The sequence below is a fragment of the Phoenix dactylifera genome, chromosome 5 (assembly GCF_051530095.1).
Source record: "Phoenix dactylifera cultivar Ajwa chromosome 5, Ajwa_hap1_PhDact_Kaust_v1.1, whole genome shotgun sequence".
Lineage (NCBI taxonomy): Eukaryota > Viridiplantae > Streptophyta > Magnoliopsida > Arecales > Arecaceae > Phoenix > Phoenix dactylifera.
Window position 1 is genome coordinate 35,306,103 of NC_143194.1, and position 26,112 is coordinate 35,332,214.

At 41.9% G+C, this 26,112-nt stretch overlaps 2 protein-coding genes across 2 annotated transcripts; one reads left to right on the top strand and one right to left on the bottom strand.

The window, feature by feature from the left end:
• Window positions 1-5,711: 5,711 nt before the first annotated feature.
• Window positions 5,712-9,555, top strand: LOC103706753 (uncharacterized). The gene is made up of 2 exons (XM_008790966.5): window positions 5,712-8,427; window positions 8,519-9,555. Exons 1-2 carry the CDS (start codon window positions 5,769-5,771, stop codon window positions 8,965-8,967), a joined length of 3,108 nt encoding a protein of 1,035 aa, XP_008789188.3. The 5' UTR covers window positions 5,712-5,768; the 3' UTR covers window positions 8,968-9,555.
• A 59-nt stretch (window positions 9,556-9,614) lies between these two features.
• On the bottom strand, window positions 9,615-19,200 carry LOC103706762 (hexokinase-2-like). The gene is made up of 9 exons (XM_017842926.3): window positions 18,567-19,200; window positions 14,217-14,367; window positions 13,945-14,127; window positions 11,499-11,573; window positions 11,216-11,371; window positions 11,027-11,125; window positions 10,796-10,926; window positions 10,487-10,568; window positions 9,615-10,409 (listed from the first exon to the last, which is right to left on the bottom strand). The coding sequence occupies exons 1-9, from the start codon at window positions 18,824-18,826 to the stop codon at window positions 10,065-10,067; spliced, it is 1,482 nt and encodes a 493-aa protein (XP_017698415.2). The 5' UTR covers window positions 18,827-19,200; the 3' UTR covers window positions 9,615-10,064.
• Window positions 19,201-26,112: the final 6,912 nt, after the last annotated feature.

Here is a 26,112-nt window from a genome sequence, read left to right on the forward strand (position 1 = left end):
TTCATGCCTCAACAAAGAGGACACCTTTATTACTCTTTTTCTATAAAACCACACTCTCTCTCCTACTACAAGATAAATATATCGGCATCCCAATTCAACTAAAAAATAAATTCAAATGTATTAAGGCTAAAGCTCAACCCATCTGGCACTAAAAAAACAAATAATTTCAACTAGTATTAAATAGAAAATAAAAATAAATTAGAAATAAAATTTTAGTAATGGACTTCCAACAATGTGGACTATGTGCCCCACTCTTTCCCCGTTGGAGCTGATCGTTCCATAATAGTCTTTTTTTTTTTCTTTTTTTTGGGGGTGGGTGGGTCGGCTGCTCAAACTGCTTTTACATGAGCACAGCGAGCTACATCACTAGCAAAAATACTAATAAAAGTAGAAGGAACTAAAAACTGTTGGATCTATAGAAACTCTTCTGAATGCCGAGCAACGAAAGAGGCAACGTAATCAGCAGTTTGGTTCGCCTCATGCGATAGCCTTTTCGTCTGTGCTGGGAGGCGAAGAAGCATGCAAGATTCTGCGAGAAAGAAGCTGGCCAGCCGGCGTTATAATTGCATGCAGGCTGGATGGGTCGTCTCGAACGAGGGGCGGGGAGGAGGATTCGACGTCCTCCCGTATGCTACTTGTTTCTGATGCTGAGTGAAGGTCTGGAAGCAGTCATCCGCGCCTGGTGGCTGGGCTTGGAAGGCTCAGAGAAAGAAGGCTTCAATTATAGTATGATTCAGGATTCCACGTGCTGTCTTTGGATTCTTTTGATAAGACAGAACTTCAGCACTTAATCCAATCAATACGTGTGCTCGAGCACCAGGCAAGCATTTGAAATCCGTCACCTTTTTAAGTGGCTTCTCGCCTTTGTGGTTCCATTGAGGGCATCCTTTTTCACGCAGCGGTTGATTCAACATAAAAAAGCTGAATCATTCTGCCATTTGTCATGGGACAGGGTCGTGCCTTCCTCGCAGATCCTACGGTTGGTGGTAAAATGACAGATCATCAACCGCGTGATGCTACAATCACAGCCTCTCCCTTGATTTGCTGCCATTTTTTTTTTGGGTGGCAGCACATTACTACCATATTTCTCGGGAAAAAAAAGAAAGAAAAAGCTTGCTGCATTTTATGCCACTAGATGCTCAAATGTTGATGTCGATCGTATGAACCTTTTCCTACAATTCATTGGAACACAATGTTTGATTTCTTAGCTAAGTTTAAATCTAAGTCCAGCATTGATCCAATCAATCCAAAATAGCAGCATGTCACTTCCCTTGTATCCCATGATTTCAGGACAAGTTCTACCAAGATTGTTGCATGAGCATTGTTAGCCACGGGAACATCTGCTTAATTTTCAGAATCTGGTTCGATCGGCTCAAAGTTTTTCAATTCCTAGCCATGCTTGAAGCCATTTTCTTTTAGTATATAAGTTCAACCTTGGCGTGCTAATTGAGCCCTCTGCCTCTTGCTACCGTGCCTTTGGCTGGTCATGAACGGGCAGGGTTTCATCCAAAAGTAACCTCTTAGGCCAGAATAAATAGAGAATGAAAGAATATTTGCATGTCCTCACGGTGGATTAGAAATGATGAAATAATATTTAACATGCTTTGCAGGCGAGATCGCCAAAAGCTTTGCTAAAATGTGAGATTTTGCCATTTACGGTACGTAGTTGTTTGGGATTTGCCTGTATTATATTTTTCATTCATTATTTATGCCATAGGAGAACATGACCTGGTGAATGGTTTAGTCAATAGTGGGCTTCCAGTATGCCCCACAAGAAGGGACTCAAGTGAACTGAAGCTCCGGTATATACCTTTCAAGTTAATTTTCCTCAAAATTTTTTGGGAATTATGTCTTTATATATACATAGAATACATTTTTTAGCGCAAATGAATCTAACCTTTAATATACAAATATAAAAGTCTCTCTATATTCATAATTAATAACAAAATAATATATAATATGTTATTTGATTAATTAATATTATTTTGAGCTTAATCAAGATGGGTTTGAGCAAGCCAAGCGGAATTTTAGTTCAGCTTGTTTACTAACTGGATTAGTCAAATAAAAGTTAAAATTTCAAATAGAACTCAAGCTGCTCATAAACAGTTCGCTTATTCGACAGCTCTAGGCATCATCTCAAGTTCAATCATCTCCTAAATTTTTGACGATGTTCCAAATTTCGGTACATCTTGCGACCAGCCTTGGTCAGCATTTTTTATATGCCTCATTCTTGTAAAAATTAAAATGAGTAAATAAATATAGCTTTAAACTGTGTTCACAACTCAATACTTGAATCAAAAACTTGGTCCACGATACCAGTAGTTTGGAATCGCTGGATTGGGCCCTAGGAGCAAGATGGAGTTCACTGGACCTAATAGGGGACCTTTGTCAACCACCAATCAGTATAGCCAGTAGCTACAGGTCGCTGGACCTAATGAAGGAGCTTTACCGACCACCACTCAGAATCTGAATGCTCTAATTTTCTAAGACGACCCCACCTCTGGTTCGTGGATGGGTCATTCTTTTAATCTTTTGACGCCATAAAGCTCAGCTCCCATTTCTTTTCTCTATCACGGCGTGCATCACAAGTTAGACAACCACTTAGTGACTTTGTAGCTTTGAATTCAAGGGCATGACACGTGCAAACCACTTGAATTGCACCAGAGTTATGTTGAATATAATCTGTTATGTTGAATGCACGAGGAAATGTTACATAAGGCAACTATAAGATACCATTATTCCCGGAGTTAAAGGTCAAGCAAGCACTCTTCTAGGCTACAAACGGGCGGCTAAGCTTCTCATAATTGAACTTGCCTACCTCTGATTTTTTTTTTTTTCTAGAAGACGGTTTTCTAGAAGCAAGTTAGGGAAAAATATCTTCTTTTCGGTTACCATCCCTTTCATTTTAATCCATTTCAACGGTCAATAGTTTCAGCTGGACAGCATATATGGATCGCATCCTCAACCAACCACTTGAATGGCCCCTAAAAGTTGGGCTTGGATAATGATTAATCACCTCTAAAATAACTTTAGTTATTAGTATTGATCCCTTAGCCAGTTAATCTATCTATAAAATTATTTACTATTTGGTTGTTATGTGTTGTTGCTCATCATGAGTGCCCTCTTGTAAAAAGTAAAGGGATAATAATAAAGATGGTCGAGGAAAACCAGCAAAAAATAAAATCATTGAAAAAAAATAAAGGCTTCGAAGGGTCGTGTTGGGGGAAAACCCAAGTCGTGCCAACCCAGAGAAGCGCCGACCAGAAAGGCGCTCGACCAGAAAGGAGCGCCGACCAGGAAGGCGCCCGACCAGAAAGGCGCCGACCTCACAACGTTCAAATTGGAGGCACCCTGCTGAGCAACTGGCTCGGCTCGGCACCCGACCAGGTGCCAAGCCCGTGCCTTGTCCAAATATTCGACCCCAGCCTAATCCTTTAGAAAGAATCTGACAACTAGATACCCAACTTCACCGTACTCTGCTACTGTCGTCAAGCCATTAAGGCATGTGACCTCCGCAGATCTTCGGCACACCCTATCATTAATGCGTGTGACCCCTGCGGGCCTCCAGTGCACTCAACCATTAATGAACACGGCTCAAGATGATCTCCGGATCACTGGACCATCAAAGCGTATGGCTCTCCCTGATCACCGGTTCACTCAGCAATTAATGCACTTGCTATCTACGAACCCCAGGCCCACCACGGCCAGCGGTTGAACCACTCCAACAGGTCCGATCAACCATGACAATTCGCTGACTCCGGTCCGATCCGGTTTTATTCTCCACAACGCCATTAATGAGCATGATCGTGCCCAATTATCACGAAAAAGACAACTTACCCTGTCACCTCTCTGGTAACATAATATCCTTCTATAAAAGGGAACCTGGGGGGAAAGAAAGGGGACAGACACAAGAACAAACATTCTCCTCTTTTACTCCACTCATATACTAGCCCCCCTCTGACTTAAGCATTGGAGGGCCGACGCCGGAATTTTCGGCCACCGGCTTCTTGCAGGACTTTCCAGGAGGACGCCACCAGCTGACGCGCCGCCACCTACTGTTCCAGCAGCGGAGCTCCTCCCCTCTCAGCCCACGGTCACCCCCGGGTCCAATTTCCAGCAACAGGCTTCTTGCAGGACTTTCCAGGAGGACGCCACCAGCTGACGCGCCGCCACCTACTGTTCCAGCAGCGGAGCTCCTTCCCTCTCAGCCCACGGTCGCCCCCGGATCTAATTTCCAGCAACAGGTCGCAACAATGGTTTGTGTTACTTCACTTTTTTTCTGTTTTTCTTGTTCATTAGTTATGCGAGGTTATTAATGTTATTCTAAAAATTGCTCGACTAGTTAACTAGACATAAAAAAAAAACGGACTGAAGATGAATTATCTAACTGAAAATCGATCATAATTTTTGTTGTACATCTCATATGCGGAATCTGGTTAACATGGACTCTCTGTGAACCATAGCTAGATCATCCTACTCCGATTATGAAGGGCCAGGATGCTCCATGATGGATGTTTTCGTACTGCGTGAGGGTTATGCAATCTTTGATAGCTGCTAAACGTAAATTACTCAGTTACGTGGCGGCTTGCGTCCGTCATAATTAAAAGAAAAGAAAAGGGTTCTGCTCTTCGTGCAATTTCCAGGCAGGGGCAGCCCCGTTCACTCAAGTCACCCCGACGACTCGATTCCTTGTTTTTTTTTTCGAACCTTCAACGAAGGCGGCTTGACTTGACTAAAGAGCACCCGGTGCCGTCACGTCCGCATTCAGATGGCACTCGTGAAATCTGCTAGCGTGAGGTTGGGAAGTTGCTCTTCACAGCAAACATCTACACCCCCCCAAACGAGATCGCCACGCAAGCAGAGAAATGCGGGTGACTTCGACTTGGATGCCACGGCATTAACAGATTGCGCATAATGTGTAGTCCATGCAACAGAGGCACTCATCAGCTTGCTGTCCATGGAAATTTCCATGTAGTAAATGCGAGCACGTCTCATCATGGACCACGAGCACTGGTTGACCGTGGACCATGAGCACGCATTGACCGTGGACCGTGATAGTGCACCGAACCAGCAATGACCATACTCGGTGGGCAGAATGGAGTGCAGGCGTCCCAAACAAGCAGCGGGGAAACCATACTTCGGACCTCCTTTTTACTTGTATCTATGGAAATCAACTGCCTCGCGATTTCTTTAATAAACTTTTGACAGCACCTGGGGTCTTAATTTGGTGGAAAGTATAACAGTCCAGTTCACTTGTCTTCTTTGAAAGCCAAAAATTTTGTGAGCTGCAATTTCACATCAGAAGATTGAGTGAGTTGGTGACCAAAAAGAGCAGCCCTAATGTTTTATTTTCATGTCATTAAGATTTTATTAACAAATGACTTCCTCCAATCATAGACCCATTGAGAATATCATTTATTGTTTCAATAAAAATAATGCCTATTATTTCCCCGTCGAGCGTGAGATATGAGTTTTGAAATAAAAGGACGATTATTATTACTTGTTACTAATGTTATTGGCCGTTATGATGAAAAGTTTTGTTTTTACTAGTTCCATCATTGTTTACAGAATAAAATAATATTTCACATTAACTGAAAAATAATCGTAAAATATTATCGAATATTGATGAGTGCCAATGACCCTTAAAATCTTCTTTTTTACCGCACCAGTCCCCGTCAGAGTCACCACTAGTGGCACTTCGACGAACCAATATAAGGATCGGCAACCTGGTAGTGTTTCGAGCAACCCCAAACTGAGAGCATATATCAATGGCGGCAAAGTCCAGTTCACCATCCACCTACACTCTTCCCTCCATCCCTCCTCTCGTCCACGTACTTTCCTTCCTCCTCCTTTCCTCCTCTTTCCTTCCAAGATCCACGTCCCAAAGTACATCCCAGGAAGACGAGAAACGAACTCTCCTAAAGATAAAGGCCGACTGGGGAAACCCTTCCGCTCTCAGCTCCTGGAATAACTCCGCCGGCACTCATTGCAACTGGACTGGAATCCTCTGCGCCGATGGCTTCGTTACTGAGATATTTCTTAGCAACCAAGGACTCGCAGAACAGATTCCTCCGGCCATTTGTGACCTCACAAACCTCTCTTATCTCAATCTCTTTAATAACAATCTACCTGGACCCTTCCCCACCACTCTCTACAAATGCTCCAATCTCAAATACTTGGACCTCTCTCAGAACCTCTTCGTCGGCGAGCTCCCCGTCGACATCGACCGACTGTCGCCCCGACTCGCCTATCTTAGCCTCTCTTACAATAATTTCAGCGGCGACATTCCCGCTTCCATCGCCCGGTTTCCGGCCATCCAGTCACTGTGCCTGGACAACAATCTCTTCAACGGCTCGTTCCCGGCGGAGCTTAGCAACCTCCGTACTCTGGAGACCCTCACTCTCGCCTATAATCCCTTCGCCCCTGCGAGAATTCCTCCAGAATTTGGTAATTTGACGCGATTAAGTTTTTTCTGGATGACGAAAATGAATCTTTTGGGTGAAATCCCGGAGTCTTTGGAGAACTTGACAGAGCTCGAGCAATTGGACCTGGCGTCGAATTATCTGAATGGGACAATTCCCGGTTGGATCTGGAAACTGGAGAAGCTAAAGTATCTGTATCTATATGCAAACGAATTCTCCGGCGAGATCAACGGGTCGATCGGAGCCCTAGGCTTGGTCAGGCTTGACGTCTCCATGAACCAGCTGACTGGACCCATACCCGAGGATATCGGAAAGCTCAAGAATCTCTATGTTCTATTTATGTACGACAATAGCTTATCCGGCGAGATTCCAGCAAGCATCGGACAGCTGCCCAACTTGCATGACATCCGGCTCTTTAACAATAGTCTCACGGGGGTTTTGCCGCCGGAATTGGGGAAGCACTCCGGGCTGTGGAATATTGAAGTCCAGTGGAACAGAATCTCCGGCGAGTTGCCGCAGCATCTCTGCTACCGCAAGATTCTGACCTCGGTGAACGTGTTCGACAACAACTTCACCGGTAAGGTGCCAGCATCTCTTGGGGACTGCTCGACGCTGGATAACATTCAGCTCTACAGGAATGGATTCTACGGCGACTTCCCCACCGGAATCTGGTCGGCTGTTAACCTCACCACCGTCATCATCAGCGAGAACGCCCTTTCCGGCACTCTTCCAGACGAGCTCTCGTGGAATCTAACACGGTTAGAACTGGAAAACAACAGATTCTTCGGCAAGATCCCGTCGTCGGCGAAGAATCTGTTGGTGTTCAAAGCAAGGAACAATTTGTTCTCCGGCGAGATCTCGGCGACACTAGCGGGTATCTCCCGGCTCCAGGAACTCTCTCTTGGTGGCAATCAGATCTCGGGCTCTATCCCGTCGGCGGTCTCGGGGTTGAAGTCTCTCACAATCCTCGACCTCAGAGACAACCGGCTCTCCGGCGAGATCCCGGCGACGCTCGGATCCCTCCCGAGTCTGACATCCCTCGACCTCTCCGGCAACCAGCTCTTCGGGGCGATCCCGCCGGCGATCGGCAACCTCAAGCTCAACTTCCTCAATCTCTCATCCAACCAACTCTCTGGCGAGATCCCGACCTCGCTTCAGAACCAAGCCTACGAGCTTAGCTTTCTAGCCAATCCCGGCCTCTGCTCGTCCTCCAACTCCATCAAGAATCTCCACACGTGTGGATACCATTCGGACGGCTTGGATAAGCTCTCAGTGCAATTCCTCGTCGTCGTCCCGCTCCTCGGTGCCCTCCTCTTCCTCGCCGTCGTCGCGATCGGTTTCAAGACCGTGAGGGAGCACCGCCGAAGGAGAATGGACGATGACGATCTAGCCTCATGGAAGCTCACGTCGTTCCACGCTCTAGATTTCACGGAGCACAACGTCGTCCAGGGGCTCACTGAAAGCAACTCCATCGGGAGCGGTGGATCGGGAAAGGTCTACCGGATCGTCGTCGGCAATCGTGCCGGGGAGGTCGTCGCTGTTAAAAAGATTTGGAGCAGCAGAACGCTGGACTCCAAGCTGGAAAAAGCGTTCCAGGCGGAAGTCGAGATCCTGGGTTCCATTCGGCACGTCAATATTGTGAAGCTCTTGTGCTGCATCTCAAAAGACGATTCCAAGTTGCTCGTGTACGAGTACTTGGAGAACGAGAGCCTGGACCAGTGGCTGCACAAAGCGCAGAGAACGGACAGGGGCTCGGGTCGTTCTGATCCATTGGATTGGCCGACAAGGCTGAGGATTGCCATCGGAGCGGCACGGGGGCTCAGCTACATGCATCACGATTGCTCTCCGCCCATTGTGCATCGAGATGTGAAGTCCAGCAACATACTATTGAATTCAGAGTTTGATGCCAAGATTGCGGACTTTGGTCTGGCTCGGATGCTGGTTCAAGCCGGCGAGCCCGACAGCGTCTCAGCCATAGCAGGCACCTTCGGATATATGGCTCCAGGTAATCTTTGCTCGTACTTTGATTGTTCTAACCACCCAACGAATGTATGATGACGGTGTGCCCGAGTAATATATGCTTGTTTTGGTTGCAGAGTGCGGACAGGTGAGGAAGGTCAACGAGAAGGTGGATGTGTTCAGTTTTGGTGTGGTTCTGTTGGAGCTGGTAACAGGAAGGGGAGCCAACGATGGGGACGAGCATGGATGCCTGGCAGAATGGGCATGGCGCCGCTACCAGGAGGGTAGCAGGGTGATTGATATCATAGACGAGGAGATTCAAAATCCCCGGGTTTACATCGATGAGATGGAGGTAGTCTTCAGGCTAGCCCTGTTCTGCACTGGAAAAGTGCCTTCGGGCAGGCCTTCGATGAAGGAGGTGTTACAAGTCCTAATAAAGTGCGGCCAACGGCTGGGGCCTCCAAATATGCTACACCGCGAGTTTGATGCAGCTCCCCTTCTGCAAACCAAAAAGGGTAGCCGGCGGGGAAGCGCGTCAGATGCCGGTGAAGGAGAAGGCCGCAATTATTTGGCGGGTGTGGTTTAGGTGTGAGTGCTGCTGCCTCTATTGTTCTGCCTCAGCATCTGAGAATCCAGATTCTCTCCCTCTCTCTTCATCGATAAAGGTTGCGGGAAGTAGTTTACTTCATTTTCAGTCGATAAAGAGAATCCAGACCCTCTCACTTGGTGGCGCGCTAATGGAGGAGATCCATTCCGTATCACCGGCCATCCGTATTCTGCAGAGGGTGGCGAGGCATGCTGATACCGGCAGGGGGTGCTACCTCCTCTGCTGCACGCGGCTCCGCACGCTGCCTCAGTATGGACTTGTGGACGCTGCGTGCTGGCCAGCATGCGTCCTCCATGGGCGTGACAGGGGCTCGGGCAGAGAAAACACAACTCAACATGCTCTGCCCCGTCCAATCATCGCCCTTAACTTGATGCAGGAACGATGGATGTTCGAGCTGGACCATTCTAGTGGCCGGAGAGGATCTGAACTACGCTGAATACACACGGTCAACCCAAAAGATGAGCAATCGTTACGGGCAGCTCGGCATTTGTAAAAGAAATATGATCTCCTTGTATATATTTCTGCAACAATATTTGCATATGTAAATACTCAAGATTTCTTCCCTAACTACATCGGCCTCATGACTACTGCATGTGTAACAAGAGAGTTCAAAGCCATAAGCTCCAGGCAGATAAAAGCTAATTCAGCTTCCCTTTATTAATGAGATGCAGTAACTTTAAAACAGAATGAAAAATAAAAAGTTACATGGGAAAGAGGGAGAGGAAGGAACGAGAAAAGTTGGCAGGCCGGAGTTGTTGCATCATATCCTCGCTTGCAGCTGCTGCATATACGTGCTTGAGAAGCCAACCTCAATTTAAGAAGCATTCACTTGATGAAGAAGCAATTTAAGAAGCATTCACTTGATGAAGAACGTAAGGGTAGTTGAGACATCATATCCTCTTGTATGTGCTCCCGCGGAGACATCAATTTAAGAAGCATTCACTTGATGAAGAACGTAAGGGTAGTTGAGAAGAGGAAGGGATAAAAAGGATTCCTATGCCTATGTTACAAAGCAGTCTTTTCGTTTGCTCCGAAACAAAAAAAAAACAAAAAACAAAAAAAACAAAAACAATATTTCAGGATGCACTGAGCTCCTCCTTGTACTGAGAGTGAGAGGCTGCAAGGAGTGCAGCTCCAATACCGGAACCATCATTAGCAAGCTTGATGACAACAGACTGCGATGCCTCCCCAAGCAGCTCTCTGAGAGTGCCGTCCAAGCACTCGCTGAATATCTTGTAGTGCTCAAACAGTCCCCCGTCCATGGCGACCACCGTCCTCTGCTTGCCACCACCAGCAGTGTCCCTCCCCTGCTTCTTGAGGACACCCACTACACCTGCAGCAGCCAGGCGGGCACCACGCTTTGCGATGATATCGCAGATTTCAACCACCAGTTTTCTTGTCTCCAGGGAGGTACTAGCGATCTGAACATTTGAGAGTAATACAGTCAAGCAAGGATCTTGCACCTCAGGGTCAAAAAAACCAAAGACCAGAGGCATACCCCTAAGATATCGTTCAGCTTGTTCCCAACTATTCTGAGATCAGATGTTGCATCATGATGCATGGCAGACATTTCCGGGGTCCTGAACATCCCATTGCCCAAGATTAGCTAATTATTAGGGCACCATTTTTCTAGCCCAACACTGAAGGGAAGTATCCTATTCAAGCTGGACAATCAAGTACACCAAGAGTATCCACTATTTCCAATATGAGATGACAATATTACAAAGTAAATTTAGGCATAAAGTATGGCATTCTAGATTAAATAACCAAGGACCTAGGAAATGGTCGTGGACGAATAAGAACTTACCGTAGTATAAAAGGAGTTCTAAGTTTCGATGGAACAGTATCGCCAAAAAGGGAAGTCTCTTCAGCCAGTTTCACTAGGACTCTACGTACAATTTCTCCTAAATACATTCCCGAAATTAACTTCTCAAAGATCTGAAATTTTTGAAAACAGATAAGGAATATGCAAGATTAATATAACATCAAAGGTCACATAAAATCAGACTGTTCAAAGATATTTTGGCAGAACACATGCCTGTTCACCAGGATTCAAACTTTCAAAATCCAAGTCTTGATCATATTCTGTGATAGGAAGATGAGCTGACCAGAAGTTACCCCATTCCATGTTGATAACCTACAATGCAATGCAAGCATCATAAGAAGTTAGTAACTCTTGCGTGATTCACTGACAAGTGGAGCAAGAACTCGAAGCTTAAGACCTTACCATATCTCCTGATTTTGGTAGGAGGCCATTCCACTTGGGAATTGCATGTGCATGCTCTACATATGCTGCATTTGTTCCAGTACCCAATATAACAGCAACAACAACATCTTTATCATAGTATCTGCCTCCGGCCAATGTCCCAACAGCATCGTTGACCTGCATTAATTCCATAAATGCTCTTAAATTGCAAAATAACAAAATTTAGATGATGAATTAAAATTTGTCCATAGGAACAAGTTCCACAAAAGCCTAAATTGATGAATCAGAAACATTTCGAACTTACCAATGCCGCAACACGCATATCAAGACCTTGCTTTTGAATAGCCTTAGTCAATTCAACAACCACATCTTTTCCAACCTGGCTTCACATAGAACAATAAAAAACCTAATCATCACAAAGAATGGTTAAGTATTGACTTCTCTTTAGAAGTACTCATATCTGAAGCATCTATATATGCTGATCTTTTGTCAATTCATCTTGATAGGTGCTGATACGTTGAAATAAACAAGCATGTAAAAGGTGATGCTATTTCAATCACGAGGTCGCATAATGAATTTTACCTAAAAAGGCAGAAGCCAGAAACTAATTTTTCTAGCTTCTCCTAATAGGCACCTTTTGACTTCTGCTTCTTGTAGAAGCACTCCTCAAATAATGTTACCAAAAACTTATTTTTTTCATAAAATACTTTTCCCTTTAAAAGTCACAAGAATAATTCCTTTAAGCGACATCAATACACCCTAAATCTCTAAAGAAAATCGAATATTCCTAGGTTGCAAACCACGTCATACATTCTTGTGAATCAAAAATTTACATTGTTGGACAGAAAGCATATCATAGTTTGCACTATTATTATCTGTTAAATAAATTCCACCATTAAGTTGATTAGAATTTTTCCACTAAATCATTTCCCCTTTTTTAAATGCGACTTATAATTAGTATCTTTTAGGACAGTGCTGCAAATTCAGAATATAAGAGGCTTAAACACATTGGAGCACTGTCTGCATAGATAAGAAAATGTTGTTGGTGCTAAATGATTTTCAATAATTATAAATGCTCTTGTGGAAAAATAACAATTACCTGTACCTGATAAGACTGCAATGATAGTCAAAAATTAGGCAAAAAATTTGTAAGGCATCAAGCAGACCAGAATTGTCTAAATAAAACTTAGCAGAGGCTGCAAACACTTAGGAGTGAGCACGACAAATTTGAAACTGCTAAGGTGAATGTATGGGAATAAAGGAAGCTAGAAATGAGTTTCTCCAAAGGAAATCAAGAGTTGAAGTAAGGTAGAAAACCAACTGACGTTGATCTAATTCAGACAAATTTTGATGAATGGCTTGGTTTTGCGTTGAATGAAGAACCAGAAATCTCAACCCCACAGCTGACTCAATCCTTAATGGAATATGGCATGGTCTGCTGTTTGAAAAGAGCAAAGGGCAGCCCACAAATATCTAGATGAAAGTTATGGAGAGATTTAGAGAGCTATGGCAGAAGAATTACCTTGTCAGGGAAACAGATGGCAAGGATAAAATAAAGTCAAAACCAAATAGAAGGTGTAAGATTGTTGAATACAATAATGGTTTTCATATGTTTTACCATCGACATACTGTATGAGAACTCATAGGCAATTTTCATTTTCCCTTAAAAGTCACGGTGAAGGCATCTAAAAAAGTATTATCCCTCATCGATTTTCAAGAACAGCTTAGAAAATTTTAAAATTCAAACAAAATATAAGGCCATAAATTACTCAATAAAGAGTCTTGATGATTTTTTGAAATTTGAAATTGACCAAAGAAAAGGAACAGAATAAGTCCCCAGACCTAGAAGTTTCAATCAAAGATAAGAATACGGAAAACTATAAATAAAAAAGAGATGCAAAACAGAAATCTCAAAGAAAGAAAAAGCTACACAGTGGATTAACTTTCCCATTGCTCCAACAACTACTAGCCTGTTCCTAACAACAGACAAGCTGTCAGTGAGAAAAGCAATAAAGAAAGTTACAAATCAGTGCTGCAGCTTCTCTCTGCCGGATTTTTGTATTATAGAGTGTGGTTATTGGTTAAATGAACGGAAAAAGTTACAAATACAAGGTCTTTTGACACTTTACTGGTTAATTAGGCTTTGACCCTTAAATCAATGAATGTCAGAAGATGTTTCTAGAAATGATGAAAATTTGGAAAGGAACAGCAAGTTTATTTGTATGACAACTACAAGGTCATGTTTCAAGGTTTAAGAATTTTTTATAGCTTTCTTTTGTTTGTTTATATAAGATCAGACCAGAATAGCTTTTTGACAAAGGCAGGGGTTCCTATTATGCTGGCCATTTTTCAGGTTTAGATGTAGTAGATCAAGATCAGTGGTGTTGGTCAGAAAAAACTAAGAGCATAAATAATTGGTCACTTGAGGGGCAGCCAGTACAGTGAATAGCAAACCCAAACTTATATCATTGAAGAAGTAGCATATGGTAAGTCAAAAAATGTAACAGTATAACAAACACGATGGACGCACCTGGGATACAATAGCCCTAGGAATCAGTTCAGCGCTAGCACAAGAATATGAAATTGAAATGTCTAAACTATTTTAGACTTTTGGACCATAAACCTACAGACATAATCTCGTGCTCCAGCTAGTAGATGGCAGCCCATGCCCCAAAACATAAATCAAATGACGCATAAGGAAATGACAAGAAGTATATATCTCAAGTAGGATTAGGGTAACCATAGTTTACCATTTCATCAATGGAGAAGCCCTTAGTCCACTTGACAAGAGTGCCTGATGTAATTGAAGATTGCTTCACTGGGAAAGAGAATGTAAAACCAATTTCCCTCTGACTGCCCACAGATAGGTGAAAATCATCACCTTCTGAAGCAACAAATTTTGCTAATTCTGCAGCGATGAATTCAAATAGTTCCTGAAAGCATAGCCAATGATAAGTGAATCAGAGACAAAGAAAAAAATTTCAAAATGGAGAATTATTCAATGGCCAGGTACTTCGCTTACAGCTGAATTTCCAACCATCAAATGTGGTGGAATGGAGACCTCTGTGGATTCTCGTTTTACAACATGCCTTTCCTTTCCACCCAGCTGTACACGCAAAACACGAAAATTTGTTCCTCCAAGGTCCAAAGCATAAAACAGTCCTTTCTCATCCCTAAAGCAGAACCATTCGAAGAATTAAACATGTCCATCTTGAGATTTTAAATGCATATATAGTGGTATAGGCCCAAAACTCCTTTAGCAATGATACACGCCATACAAATATTGCAAGATACTACATATCTCCAAAACCATTTTGCTCAAAGCTAGCCAACTGTCTTTGCGGTACATATATACAACTTACCAGAAGTATAATTGGTTGGGTAGGTTTTTCCATTTAAAAAACAACAGCTTCTTGCTCACATGCATGTAACCTCCTACTACAAACCGTATGCCTCAATTTTTCTTCTTAATAATTTTCATGTTCATATGCGGATGAACTACTGCATAAATTTGTATAATCTAACAAAAGAATGCGTGTTAGATTCCTGACCTCAATGACCATGAGGAAGATTTTGTTATATAACAGCATCAATATATATTTAAAATCCCATTTTGTGGATAATAAAGTGTCTTTATGAAACTCTACTTGCTCCCTTCTTCCACCTAATTATCACTATGCTGAACAACACATGCAGCTTATGTTCAGTCCCCTTCCTCCCTCCATTCCCTGCATATCCCTAGGTAGAGACTGGAGAGGGATCTTTTCATGAAAAAAAAATATAATTTTTAGTTCCGCATCTAAGAATATTGAATACCCGAAATGCATCCTAACCAGTAAAACAAAAAATGTCAAGCATCATTAGATAACACGGCCATCCAATTATCTGATATTTCCATGATTCCTTCCAATATAGGTAGACTATGGTAGGTACTGTCATGTTTTTAGGATGCTCAACCAAAATGTCAAGTACATATTAGGAGATTATTAGCATATTATAGCCCCATCTTCAAGATATTATAATTGCATAATGTTTTATTTTCAAGAGAAGGCGGCCTCGTGCAATGGTAAGGTTACTCCTCTCCAAGTGCGGGAGCAAAGCTAGGTACATTTGACCCTCCCTAGATGCCACAGTCGAGGGAGACTCATGCAGGGATGCCCTTTTTTACCTTTTTCAAGATTTTAAGACCAAATATGATCTTTCAAATGGGACCCAATCTGAAAAAATATTGCAGATACTAGACTTATACACCTCCCAAATAATCACCACCGTTTAAGAGAGAGTCCAAACAGGCAAACATAGAAGTTTCAGCATGTACTTAGGATAAATATCACAACCAAGATCAGTATATCAATATAGTAGAGAGTTGTCACCTAAATGTTATATGATATTAAATTGTCAACAAATGTAACTCCAGAGCAAGTTATTGAAATTCTTTACTGTCATCAATTTATTGTTTTCTTTAAACATGAAAGACATTTTTTTAAAAAAATAAGATCTGAGTATGCTTCAGAATCATCCTGGTCAATCATGTGAATGATGGGTATTCAGAATTCTCCTTCAGGGGCACATCTAATAGGCCATATTTATTAGGTGAAGTGCATAATTACCGTCTGCCACATTTTAGGGAGCAGAACATTGTCTTTCAGCAGTCTTGGCTTGTGGTAGGGCCAACAAGGTTGTAGCAATGCAAATGAAGTAGGAAACCACAGAAAAGGTGCATGACAAGAGCTAGGATAGATAGAAGCAGAGCTTACTAAATGGGATGATTGATATTGGCATAGGAGATTTATGTTAGCTATAGATATAATGAGTTAAATATGATTAATTTCTTCCACTCTGATATGATGGCATGTATAACAAATTAAAACAAGATGTTGAATAATGCGAATACAATATTATGCATACATACAACCTGTGAAACTACATCCAGATTTCATGCGCTAGAAGCATACTTACATCTGTTAATTATTGCTTAAAACAAGAAAGTTTAGTTTGGTGGTATGAAGTGCACTCATAGCATCATTCTCTTTACAACATCACAATTCCCCCATAGGTAGGTATAATTTCAGAGCTTCCTATAAATCCAGCATGTTCAGCTAACAACCATGAACATCAATTATCCCTTGCTCTCTTGCATGAGGTAAGACTCAGGAAATTCCAACTGTTGAGAGCACATTATACGACTTTCTAGTCCTAGAGGATGAGACAAATATTTAAAAGTCTGCACCAACTCATAGAATTTTCCTGTTCAAAAGAACATACAAGAGAAGGATACGCCAGAACTATTGTTCCCACGGTTTCCTCAACCACTATTCGCCAGTCATTTGATGCACTTGCTGCTAGGGCTGCAAGTCAGGTTTATCTATTTCCCATTAAAAACTGATAAGAAGGCAACCTGGTTCAATCTAAATCAAAGTATTTGAGCTAGTCTTTGACAAAAAAAATCTAACCCAACCAAACTTATATTGAATTTTGATCATGTGAAACCCAATCCAAGCACAGACAGACCTGAAACTAATACTAATGTAATTCTCATCCATCCCAACCCTCATCAAGTACAAAAAAAGGTAAGGTACTGTTAACAAAAACTTCATCAACTTATTCATATATATGGGTTGTTGACGGCAACTTCATGCAGTTGCTAATTCCAATTACTCTAATATATTTGGGTAGTTAGTGCTTACATGTCATAAATGTTGTCTTCATGCACCATTTTAGGGTTCAACTTACTAATCCATTATATAAACATGTTTGTTATGGTTAATGTTCGGCTGGATTTGGCACAAAACGATCACGAAATCAACAAGAAAGAATGTATTAAAAACAGACCAGTCCAGAAAGATGTGCTTCATTCATTTATTCAATTTTTTTGATCCAATTCAAATATGGATCATTTTGGGTCATGCCAAAACCTAATCCAACCCAATAAGCTCAAAACCCTATTTGCTACTTCATGTGAGAAACTTTCAATAATAGTATTTTGTAAAGATCTTTCAGAGATTCTTAACTTCTATTCAACACACTATTTTTACAAAACCATATCCAAAGTTCAATAATGCAAAAATCAAATGTCATGACTGACTTGTATCAGTTTTGAGAATTGTGGAATGGAATTCCATATAACTGTAAATGTAAGAAAGAAAGAACTGCAAAATACGTAAACACAAAAAGGGAAAAAAGCCATCAAGCTGAATCAGAACATAAAATCCACCAAATCAATAGAACAAATTGTCCACCTTCATGCAGCAGGAGACTTCACGGTGAATCTAGTAGTTTAACTCAACCAGAATTCTCCAAAGTTACAGACAGAAATAAAGAAAGAAAGGAATTTTAAGTATATAGGTGAAACTTGTTGACTCTGGACCTCCCCCCTGATTTCTGGACAAATAAATACTGTTTCTACTGGAGATGTTCAAGGTTTCAATTCAGATTAATCTCTTGCATTTGTGCCAAAATGGGGGGGAACAATGAAAGAGTAAATAGTTGAATGGATAAAAATGCAACGTTTCGTGAGCTTCCCAAGCTTCTACATGTCAGATTTTTTTTTTTTTTTGATTCTTTTCTTAAACCAGGTGTGGAATGAAAATAAGAAATTAATGGGAAAAGGATACTAATGGGCTTCAAGGAAAATTATTTTGTTACAATCATGCCGTCTGGAAAAAATAAAGAAATATCACATGAATATTGTCGACCACAAAATATCAAACTAATGGAGATTTCAGACTAATAGGTGGGAGTAAAAAGATTAGAAAATGGTGCGACCGAACATTTCAACAAAAGAGAGACATAAAGACAGAATTTTTGAGAAGAGTGCATACCCTGTTTGAAAGAAAACCGAAGAAAGGAAAGGTGGGGAGGGGGAAGGGAGCACGCTTGAGGAAAGAAGTCCCTACACCGAATGATTAAAAGAAGAAGAAAGGAATCAAAACTCCGAAAGAAACACCAATATATTAACTCAAAAGAGGCCATAAAAATATATAGAAAGGTAAAAGCAAAAGCTGATCAGGATAGAGAGCGAACCGTCAAAACGGGGAAAAGGGTGAAAAAAGTCATTTTCACGAATCGGGAGAGATCTTTTATATCTTCAAAATATGGCTTTGGGGGATTAAAAGTTACTATAATTAGGAAGTAAAGAGAATAACCAACAACACATACCACAACAACAACATATATATATAAAAAAACTTTTTTATTGGATATAATTATATAAACGAGAGAGATCTAAACCATTCATGATCAAAGCAAAACGTTAAAAAAATCCGATTTTGTAACTTCCAAACCAGTTATCAAACGAATAATATCCTATTCACGAATATTAACTATGTATTTAAAAAGATAAAAAGAAGAGTACTGGGTGGGTCTCTCGTACCCAGAGGGGAGGCTATCGACGTAGCTGAGGAGCATCTTGAGCTTGCTGTCGCCCTCCGAGGCGAGGCCGGCTTGCATCTCCATGGCCATGGCGTTCGCCACCTCCTTCAGCAGCCCGATCGGGGTGGCGCACCGCTCCTCCAGCTCCCTCACCATTTCCACCGCCCGAGCCGACCGCGCCACGCTCCGGAGCCTCCGCCGCACCACCAGCGCCGCCACCGTGCATACCGCCATCGCCGCTGCCACCACCGCCTTCCCCATCTCTCTTTCTCTCTCCACACTCGCACAATGTGCCAAGAACCAAGAACCGAAGCCCCTAAGAAAATCCTTCAAAGTCCCTACCTTTAAAGCCTGCTCGAGAGAGAGAGAGAGAGAGAGAGAGAGAGAGAGAGGAAAAAAAAAAGGAGAGGATGGCCGCCGGATCGCGGAAAAGATTAAGTTTAACTCTAAATAGCAAAGGACGATCGGACTCGCTTTATCCCACTTCTCTTTTCCGTCTATCTTGAGATTGCAAATGCTCTATTGTCTTCTTTTGATTATATTGGTGAATGGTGATCGAAGGAATATCTCCGCGCAGTGCAGAAAAAGGGACCGCGACAATTTAGGACATGAGGAGAAATGTGGAGGAGATGTAGAGATGTTAAGCCGACGACGCTTACTATTTATAGGAAGATCTCCAGGACGGAGAAGTTTGGTAGGAAGCGAGTTGCAATTTAATCGAGATTTTGGATTCTTGCAGGGTTTTCAACGGAGCTAGGAGCCTAGGATGAATGCCACGATGGGATCAACGGTCAGGATTGCTGATTCCTCGATTTTTGATCGACTTATTAGGTGAGAGATGGGGTTATAGCACCTCAAAGATGCGCGTGCCACGTCATATCAAAATTCTGGCTTATCCATGCAGCACGGTCGAGGACGTCCACACGCACGCAACGGTTCACAAGTACACCGGCGAATCCATGTCCGGGGCCAGAAATTATTAATGGACCGGGTTCAATGAACCAGACCAAATCCAGACGGTAGATTGCAGGCGCCCCTTGAATTGTTTAAATATAAAAAGATAATATGGTGAGTGATTATTGGACCGGTCCATCGGACTTGGTCCATTTAACAATTCGACCTCAGGGACAAAACCGCGTGATGGCGGTCGCCGCATGCACGTGGTTCCACCATTCCGGTTGGCGGGAGAGGAGACTCGCCCAGGTATCTACGAAGATACGCGGTTCCAGCGTCCGGATGACGAAATCTACGCTTGATTTCGTGAATTTTACATTACAATTTATTTAACCATTGATTATTGTTTAACATTTTAGATTTCATATACTAAGAATAGGTACATTTATTATTAAAAAACATGTATTGAAGTATTTTAAATTTATTTATCACCTACCTCATCCTTACATCTACATGTTCTTTTATATAAAATTTAATTTAATTCTTATGTGTTTTAGATCTCACAAGTAATGTAAAAAAAAAAAAAGGCATTAACCGGAATGGATTAATGTGTTAATTTGACATTCCATTGTGCTTGCTTTTAGAGTTACGAGAGTTTTGAAATGATCGAACTAATAAGTAATGTAAATAGCTGATATAAGATATTTAAACATATCATAGCAAGAGAGTTTAAACCTTCTTGCAATGAATCTAATTTGATGCATGAACATGTTCGGTAAATCGATTTCTTGAACAATTCAGCTACCATAGCTTGAACACCTATTTCTTGATCTCTCCCATCAACAAATAGCCAAACATTGTGCATATCTGCCCAAATTAGCTACCAACAATGCACGTGAAGCTCACATTTAACATACAAAAGGATCCTCTCTTTTTGAGCAAGATCAATCTCGTATCTAATGCATGCAAAGCTCATATGACAAGTGTAAAATGGGTTTATATGTAGACATTGTTCCAATTCAACACTAGTCATCCAAATAAATCCAAAACATTCTAACATAACTATAAGAGTACAGCAAAGCAGCAAGCAATGACACTTTTCTCTAACTCTTATTAACAACTAAATTTTAAGATAATGGAGACAACTATATATTCCATTAATTTCCATGCTTGAAGAATTTTAAGAAGAATTCCTGGTCCTCAAAAAATAATGATGAACAAAAATGGGGTGTGAGGTGTTAATATAATGTAAGTATCCACATATGTATGTTTAGTTCTACGTAGACTATATAATAGATAGATCTTGAATATTTATAATATTTTCTTATTAGTCTTTTAGGGTGAGATTTTGAGGTGTATGTGAAGATCTGCATTATTTATGTACTGAATAATACGTAAATACTTATGTATAGAATTTTATATTTAAAAAATAAAAAAATTTAAATGGAAAGACCCTGTTGCAAGGAGTTGAAGTTCAACCAATAATACACTGTGGGCGTGATCAGTTTCAGAACGGAGGCCCACAGTGCAGTGGCGCTCGTGACCGTCCAGACCTGACGCGGGACACAGGACGTATATGGATAGATTCGACATCCGCCGTCCGGGCTCGCGCTCTCGTGCAGTGGATGGGGGGCACGTGCTACGAGGTTGAGTTTTCTTTTTCCTGCCGAAAGCGCAGCGCCCATCAGAGCCCGCTGACGTCACGAGTTGATCTCGTCCGTCCGTGCGGTGGATAAGGATGTAGACTCTGGTCCAGCCTCCCATAAACTATAATTTATAAAACAGAATTAATAACATTAATATATTATAATTGTAAGGGAAAATGATAAAGTTGTCGATGGTAGTCTCATCAAGGCATACTTGAGAAAGGACCATCCCTTTTAGAGCTTATCCTTTCTTTAATCATTGGATAAAGATGCCGGATGTTATCAAATTATCTCTTCAGTTGCGTTTACGATACCGTGCAAGTGCACGATAAACTATTTCTTTAGGCGACATGGAATCAAGCTGAATCCGCTTCTCTTTTGTAAGAAAGTAATTAAAGAAAAGGCGACTGAAAGTAGACAAAACAGAGGAGACAAAATCAATACAATTTTCGAGAAGCATCTAAAAATTGACGGCAAGAGAAAAATGAAGAGGGACCTGAAAGCAAAGCAGAAAAGATGGAAGACACAAAATCAACACAATTTTTGAAAATCATCTAAAAATGGTTGGCAAGAAAGAAGAGAAAAAAAAATCACTCCTTTGAATCCTGTGTCTTCTAGTATGACCTGATGTTGCTTCGGTTCATCGCAATCGGATTACTATCAAGGAGAGCACTCAGTCAAGCTGTTGATCAAGACAGTAGAGCAGACTACTGACCCAAAGCATTTGATTAGATTGACCAGCCAGTAGCACCAAGCTACATTTCTTTGATTTGAAGCACATTTAAAATAGTTAAAATCTATTAAAAACTAATTATAGCATACTACATATTAAGCAGTACGATCAGATAGTTACTGCACAACTAGCTAACCGTTATAATGTGCCTTATTTTTTTGGATAACCATCCTTTGTCCTTATTCCTATATCTATTAGGTTCATAGGATCTCTAGTTACGTTTATGTCATACTATTCTGACTTATCCATTCATAGCTTTATCAAATCTCTGGTGTTCCTCAGAGGTTTGGCCTGATTTACTGTTGGATCCAACCCAACAACCTTCGGTATTCGCTTTCTTATTTATAGATCGGACATTCAGCTTTGAGAAAGCCGGTTCATATGAGCAGATACAATTCGAGCAGGACCAATCATGCTCCATTTGCTGGCTCGCCCAATCGTATTAGGCTATATTTTTGCGGCAATTGGAGCTGCTCCATCACTTTTCTTTTTTCTTTTTTTTTGAGTAACCTGTAACAAGAGAAAATATAAACCCTTGATTTGACTGCAACTTAACACTGTTGTCTAACCGGGGGTTCTCATTCTTTTGGTCACCAGGGCATATCATATACTGAAGTATTTTATTTTATCTACATGCCTATTTTATATAGAATTATGCCTATTTTGTACACATAATCTGTTTCATAATAATTATATCTTGCTCTGCACGTAGGTCGGGGACTGACAAACGTCAAGACGAGCGTCGATGAAGTAAACTTCCGATCGACAAGCTCCGATTGTCAACTGGTAGAAAAAGCAGAAAGAAGTAATTTTTTCCAAAAACGAAATAATGATCGTATGGTTCCTTATTTGGTGTTGCGGGATTTTCACCCCCGCGCGTCCAGCGCTGACGGGGGATTGCCTTCACGGTTTTGTCCCACAAAAGGGTCCTCGTGAGGAAAAGGCTTCGCCCTCCTCATTATAAGGCACGGAACCTTTCCGCTCTAGCCGATGTGGGACTAAATTCAAGGCCCCCTCCCCCCCACAACATAGCCCCCCCAGCGGAAAAGTTCCGGCCAGGTTTTACCCCAACGGGCCCCCACAGTCCTGGAGGGTAGTCAATGGAGAGAGGAGGCTCCCCTACCTGGCGCGCCATCTGTTGCGGGGACGGCGTTTTGGCCGGAGCCTCGCGCAACAGCATAGCCCACATTAAGCTAGCAGAGAAAGAGGACCACGTTCCTCCCGAGGTATTGTCCGCTTTGGGCGCTCCGGCCCGCGCGTCCAGCGCTGACGGGGGGAGACTGGTGCCCTCACGGGTTTGCCCTTCAAAAGGCGCCTCGAGAGGAAAGGATTTCCACCCCCCATTTAAGGCATGGAACCTTTCCGCTACTAGCCGATGTGGGACTAAATTCAAGGCCCCCTCCCCTCCCCACAACATAGCCCCCCCAGCGGAAAGGTTCCTTGCCGGTTTTTAACGCCGGAGGCCCCCACAGTCCTGAAGGGTAGTCAATGGAGGAAGGAGGCGCCCCTTCCTGGCGCACCATCTGTTGCGGGATTTTCACCCCGGCAACAGCCTTAGTCCCAACCGAGCCGAGCAGAAAGAGACCGCGTCCCCCACGAGGTATTGTCCGCTTTGGGCGCTCCGGTCCGCGCGTCCAGCGCTGACGGAGGGAGACGTTTCCGGCCCGCGCGTCCAGCGGTGACGGGGGGATTGCCCTCACGGTTTTGTCCCACAAAAGGGCCCTCGTGAGGAAAAGGCTTCGCCCTCCTCATTATAAGGCACGGAACCTTTCCGCTCTAGCCGATCCCCCCCCCCCCCCCCCCCCCCCCAACATTTGGTTTTCGAGGGTACTGTTTGTATCAGGCGAAATCATTTGCGGTTTTATTATGTCTTCTCATCTGGACTTCCAGATCCTTGTGTTTGGCTCTTATAGTTGTCATCTTTCCTTGAATTCGCATAAGAAAATGACTTTCGTACATTCCTTACTTCCAAAAAAAAAAAAAATCTCTTAGAAGTCAAGATCTATAATAAATGTAACAAAGAACCTACTGCAAGTCTTATAGGAGCGATCCAAGAGAAGAGGGTAAGTTTCTCAATCATTGAACTTGAATTTTTTTTTAAAATATTCTCAATCCCGACTAAATTCCTATTTTAGCTGAACAAAAAGAGTAGAGCTTTACTGAAATAACATGCAGTGTAAAAATTATTATAAAAAGCTAAAATTTTATAGAAAGTAAATTTCGGCTTTTACGTTAAAAGTGAGATCAACTACTCCATCTAATTCTTTTCAGATTGAGAGATATATTTTCTAAAAAAAATTCGAAAAAAAATATGTTGCGTTGATCAACCCATTTCAAGGTCAAAAAAATAAAATTTGGCCTTAATCATTTTGCACACTTCACTCCTAAAGAAAAAAAGAGAGACATATTATAGGGCTCGAAAAGTTATTTGATTTCAAAAAGAAAAAAAAATATAATGTCATATAGATAGTTAGCGTCTTTAGAAGTTTGGTGTATAATTTAGCTTCTATATGGCAAATCTCATTCTTTGATCCTATCCGGCCCTCTCTATAGTGGTCGAAGTGGTCTATATTGAGTCTAATGATTATCATGCATCAAATAACTTGTGTGAAATACAATTTAGATTTTTTATAATATAGAATGGCTCCTTCACTTAAGATGTGATGTGTTTGAATACTAGGCTGACAATGAAACCCAAAATGGATTCAAAGCTTCCAAGATTTTAGGAGTGCTACATCGGATCATGGCGACAACTAACTAACCCTCGTTTGCCAAACCACAACTTTTCAAAACGAAATCTTATTACATCAAGAAGAGGTTCTAGGTCCCAATTGTATCCTTCATGCCAAAAAAGATACATGTCCCTTCGCACCTGTTGATTGTTGGATCATCCCTGTTCCACTTTAAGATCTATGGAGTGAGGGATTGATGGAGTTCAGTGCGATGAATCGGATGTGGGAGAAAATTAAATATAAAAAAATATGGATAATCCAACGGTTGATGGACATAAAGGAACATGTACCCTTCTTTTGCAGGAAGGATGCAACCGGGACTCTAAAGTCCCATAGTGTAAACCACCTGTGTTTGTACAAATTGCATGCTCCTCCAACTCTGTTCGAATTTCAAAGAAAATATAACAAATACAATTATTGCATGGAAAAGAGAAAAGCAGCCCGACTATGCTATTAAACCAGAAGACATCAACGAATCCCTTTTTTGCCATAGCAATCCAAAGGGCTTTTACCACTAGCTTTTTGCTAGCTGTTTGATTCAACATGGATGGTGTTGATTTACCAACCGGGAATCGGTTATGGCTGGTGATGTGCATGGCTGGTTCCGTAAATAATTCTAACTTCAAGAGTATTTTTGAATTGAAAACAATAGTTGATGATGTAAATATTTCAAACTTAAGAGATGTTTTTAATTCCTTTCTACGTGTATTTTTTTTTTTTTTTTTGTTAGAACGGAAATTTCATACATTACGAGTAAAGATACACCTAATGGAATCAACAAGCAATAGGTCCCGAAATATCCTAGGTAAGTCTCTCTTTCCGACCCACAGGGTGCCTTCTGAGTGGTTTGCCACATATGCAGCCACCTAATACGCCGCCCTCGTTGGCCTTCCGATATACATGCTGAGCTTGAAAGGCTACACCATCTCCAACCATCGTCCAAATGTCTCGAAGGAGGGAATGCTACATACTTTCACCTATTGGATGGTCGAGATATTTTACACTTTTTTTATCAATTCCTTTCTCAGGCAACCAATCACTTCGCACTCTCTACACTAAGCCAATCTCTTCGATAATTTCATCGCATTCCGCTGATCAAAAATAACTTCCCGTTCCAATTTATTAGCCTGATCCAAGTCAAACTAGACGGTATCGGAGCCACCAACAAGAACCAAAACATTGGCTTAACATCAAACTTTGCGACAGGTGGTGGTGGACGGCTTAAAACACTTGATACTCCATTGTTAATTGTTCTCCAAGGCAACACTAGACTGCTCACTGGAAAGATTCCAGTCCTAACCTATGATCTGATCGCCGAAACGAACACTTCAGTTGAAAGAATGCATTGATCCGAGATAGCAAAAATTTGCTTGGGTCCAACCAAAACAAACCTAAAAGATCCATCCTCTCTCAATCCGAAAGTGAGTCGGAGACGACAGAGGAGTAGCCAAAAACGCCTGATGGCATCGAAATTTTGTTGTCGGTACCGAACATTCAGGAGCGGCCCAATGTATTTGGGGGCCTAAAACCGTTTTGTCTTTG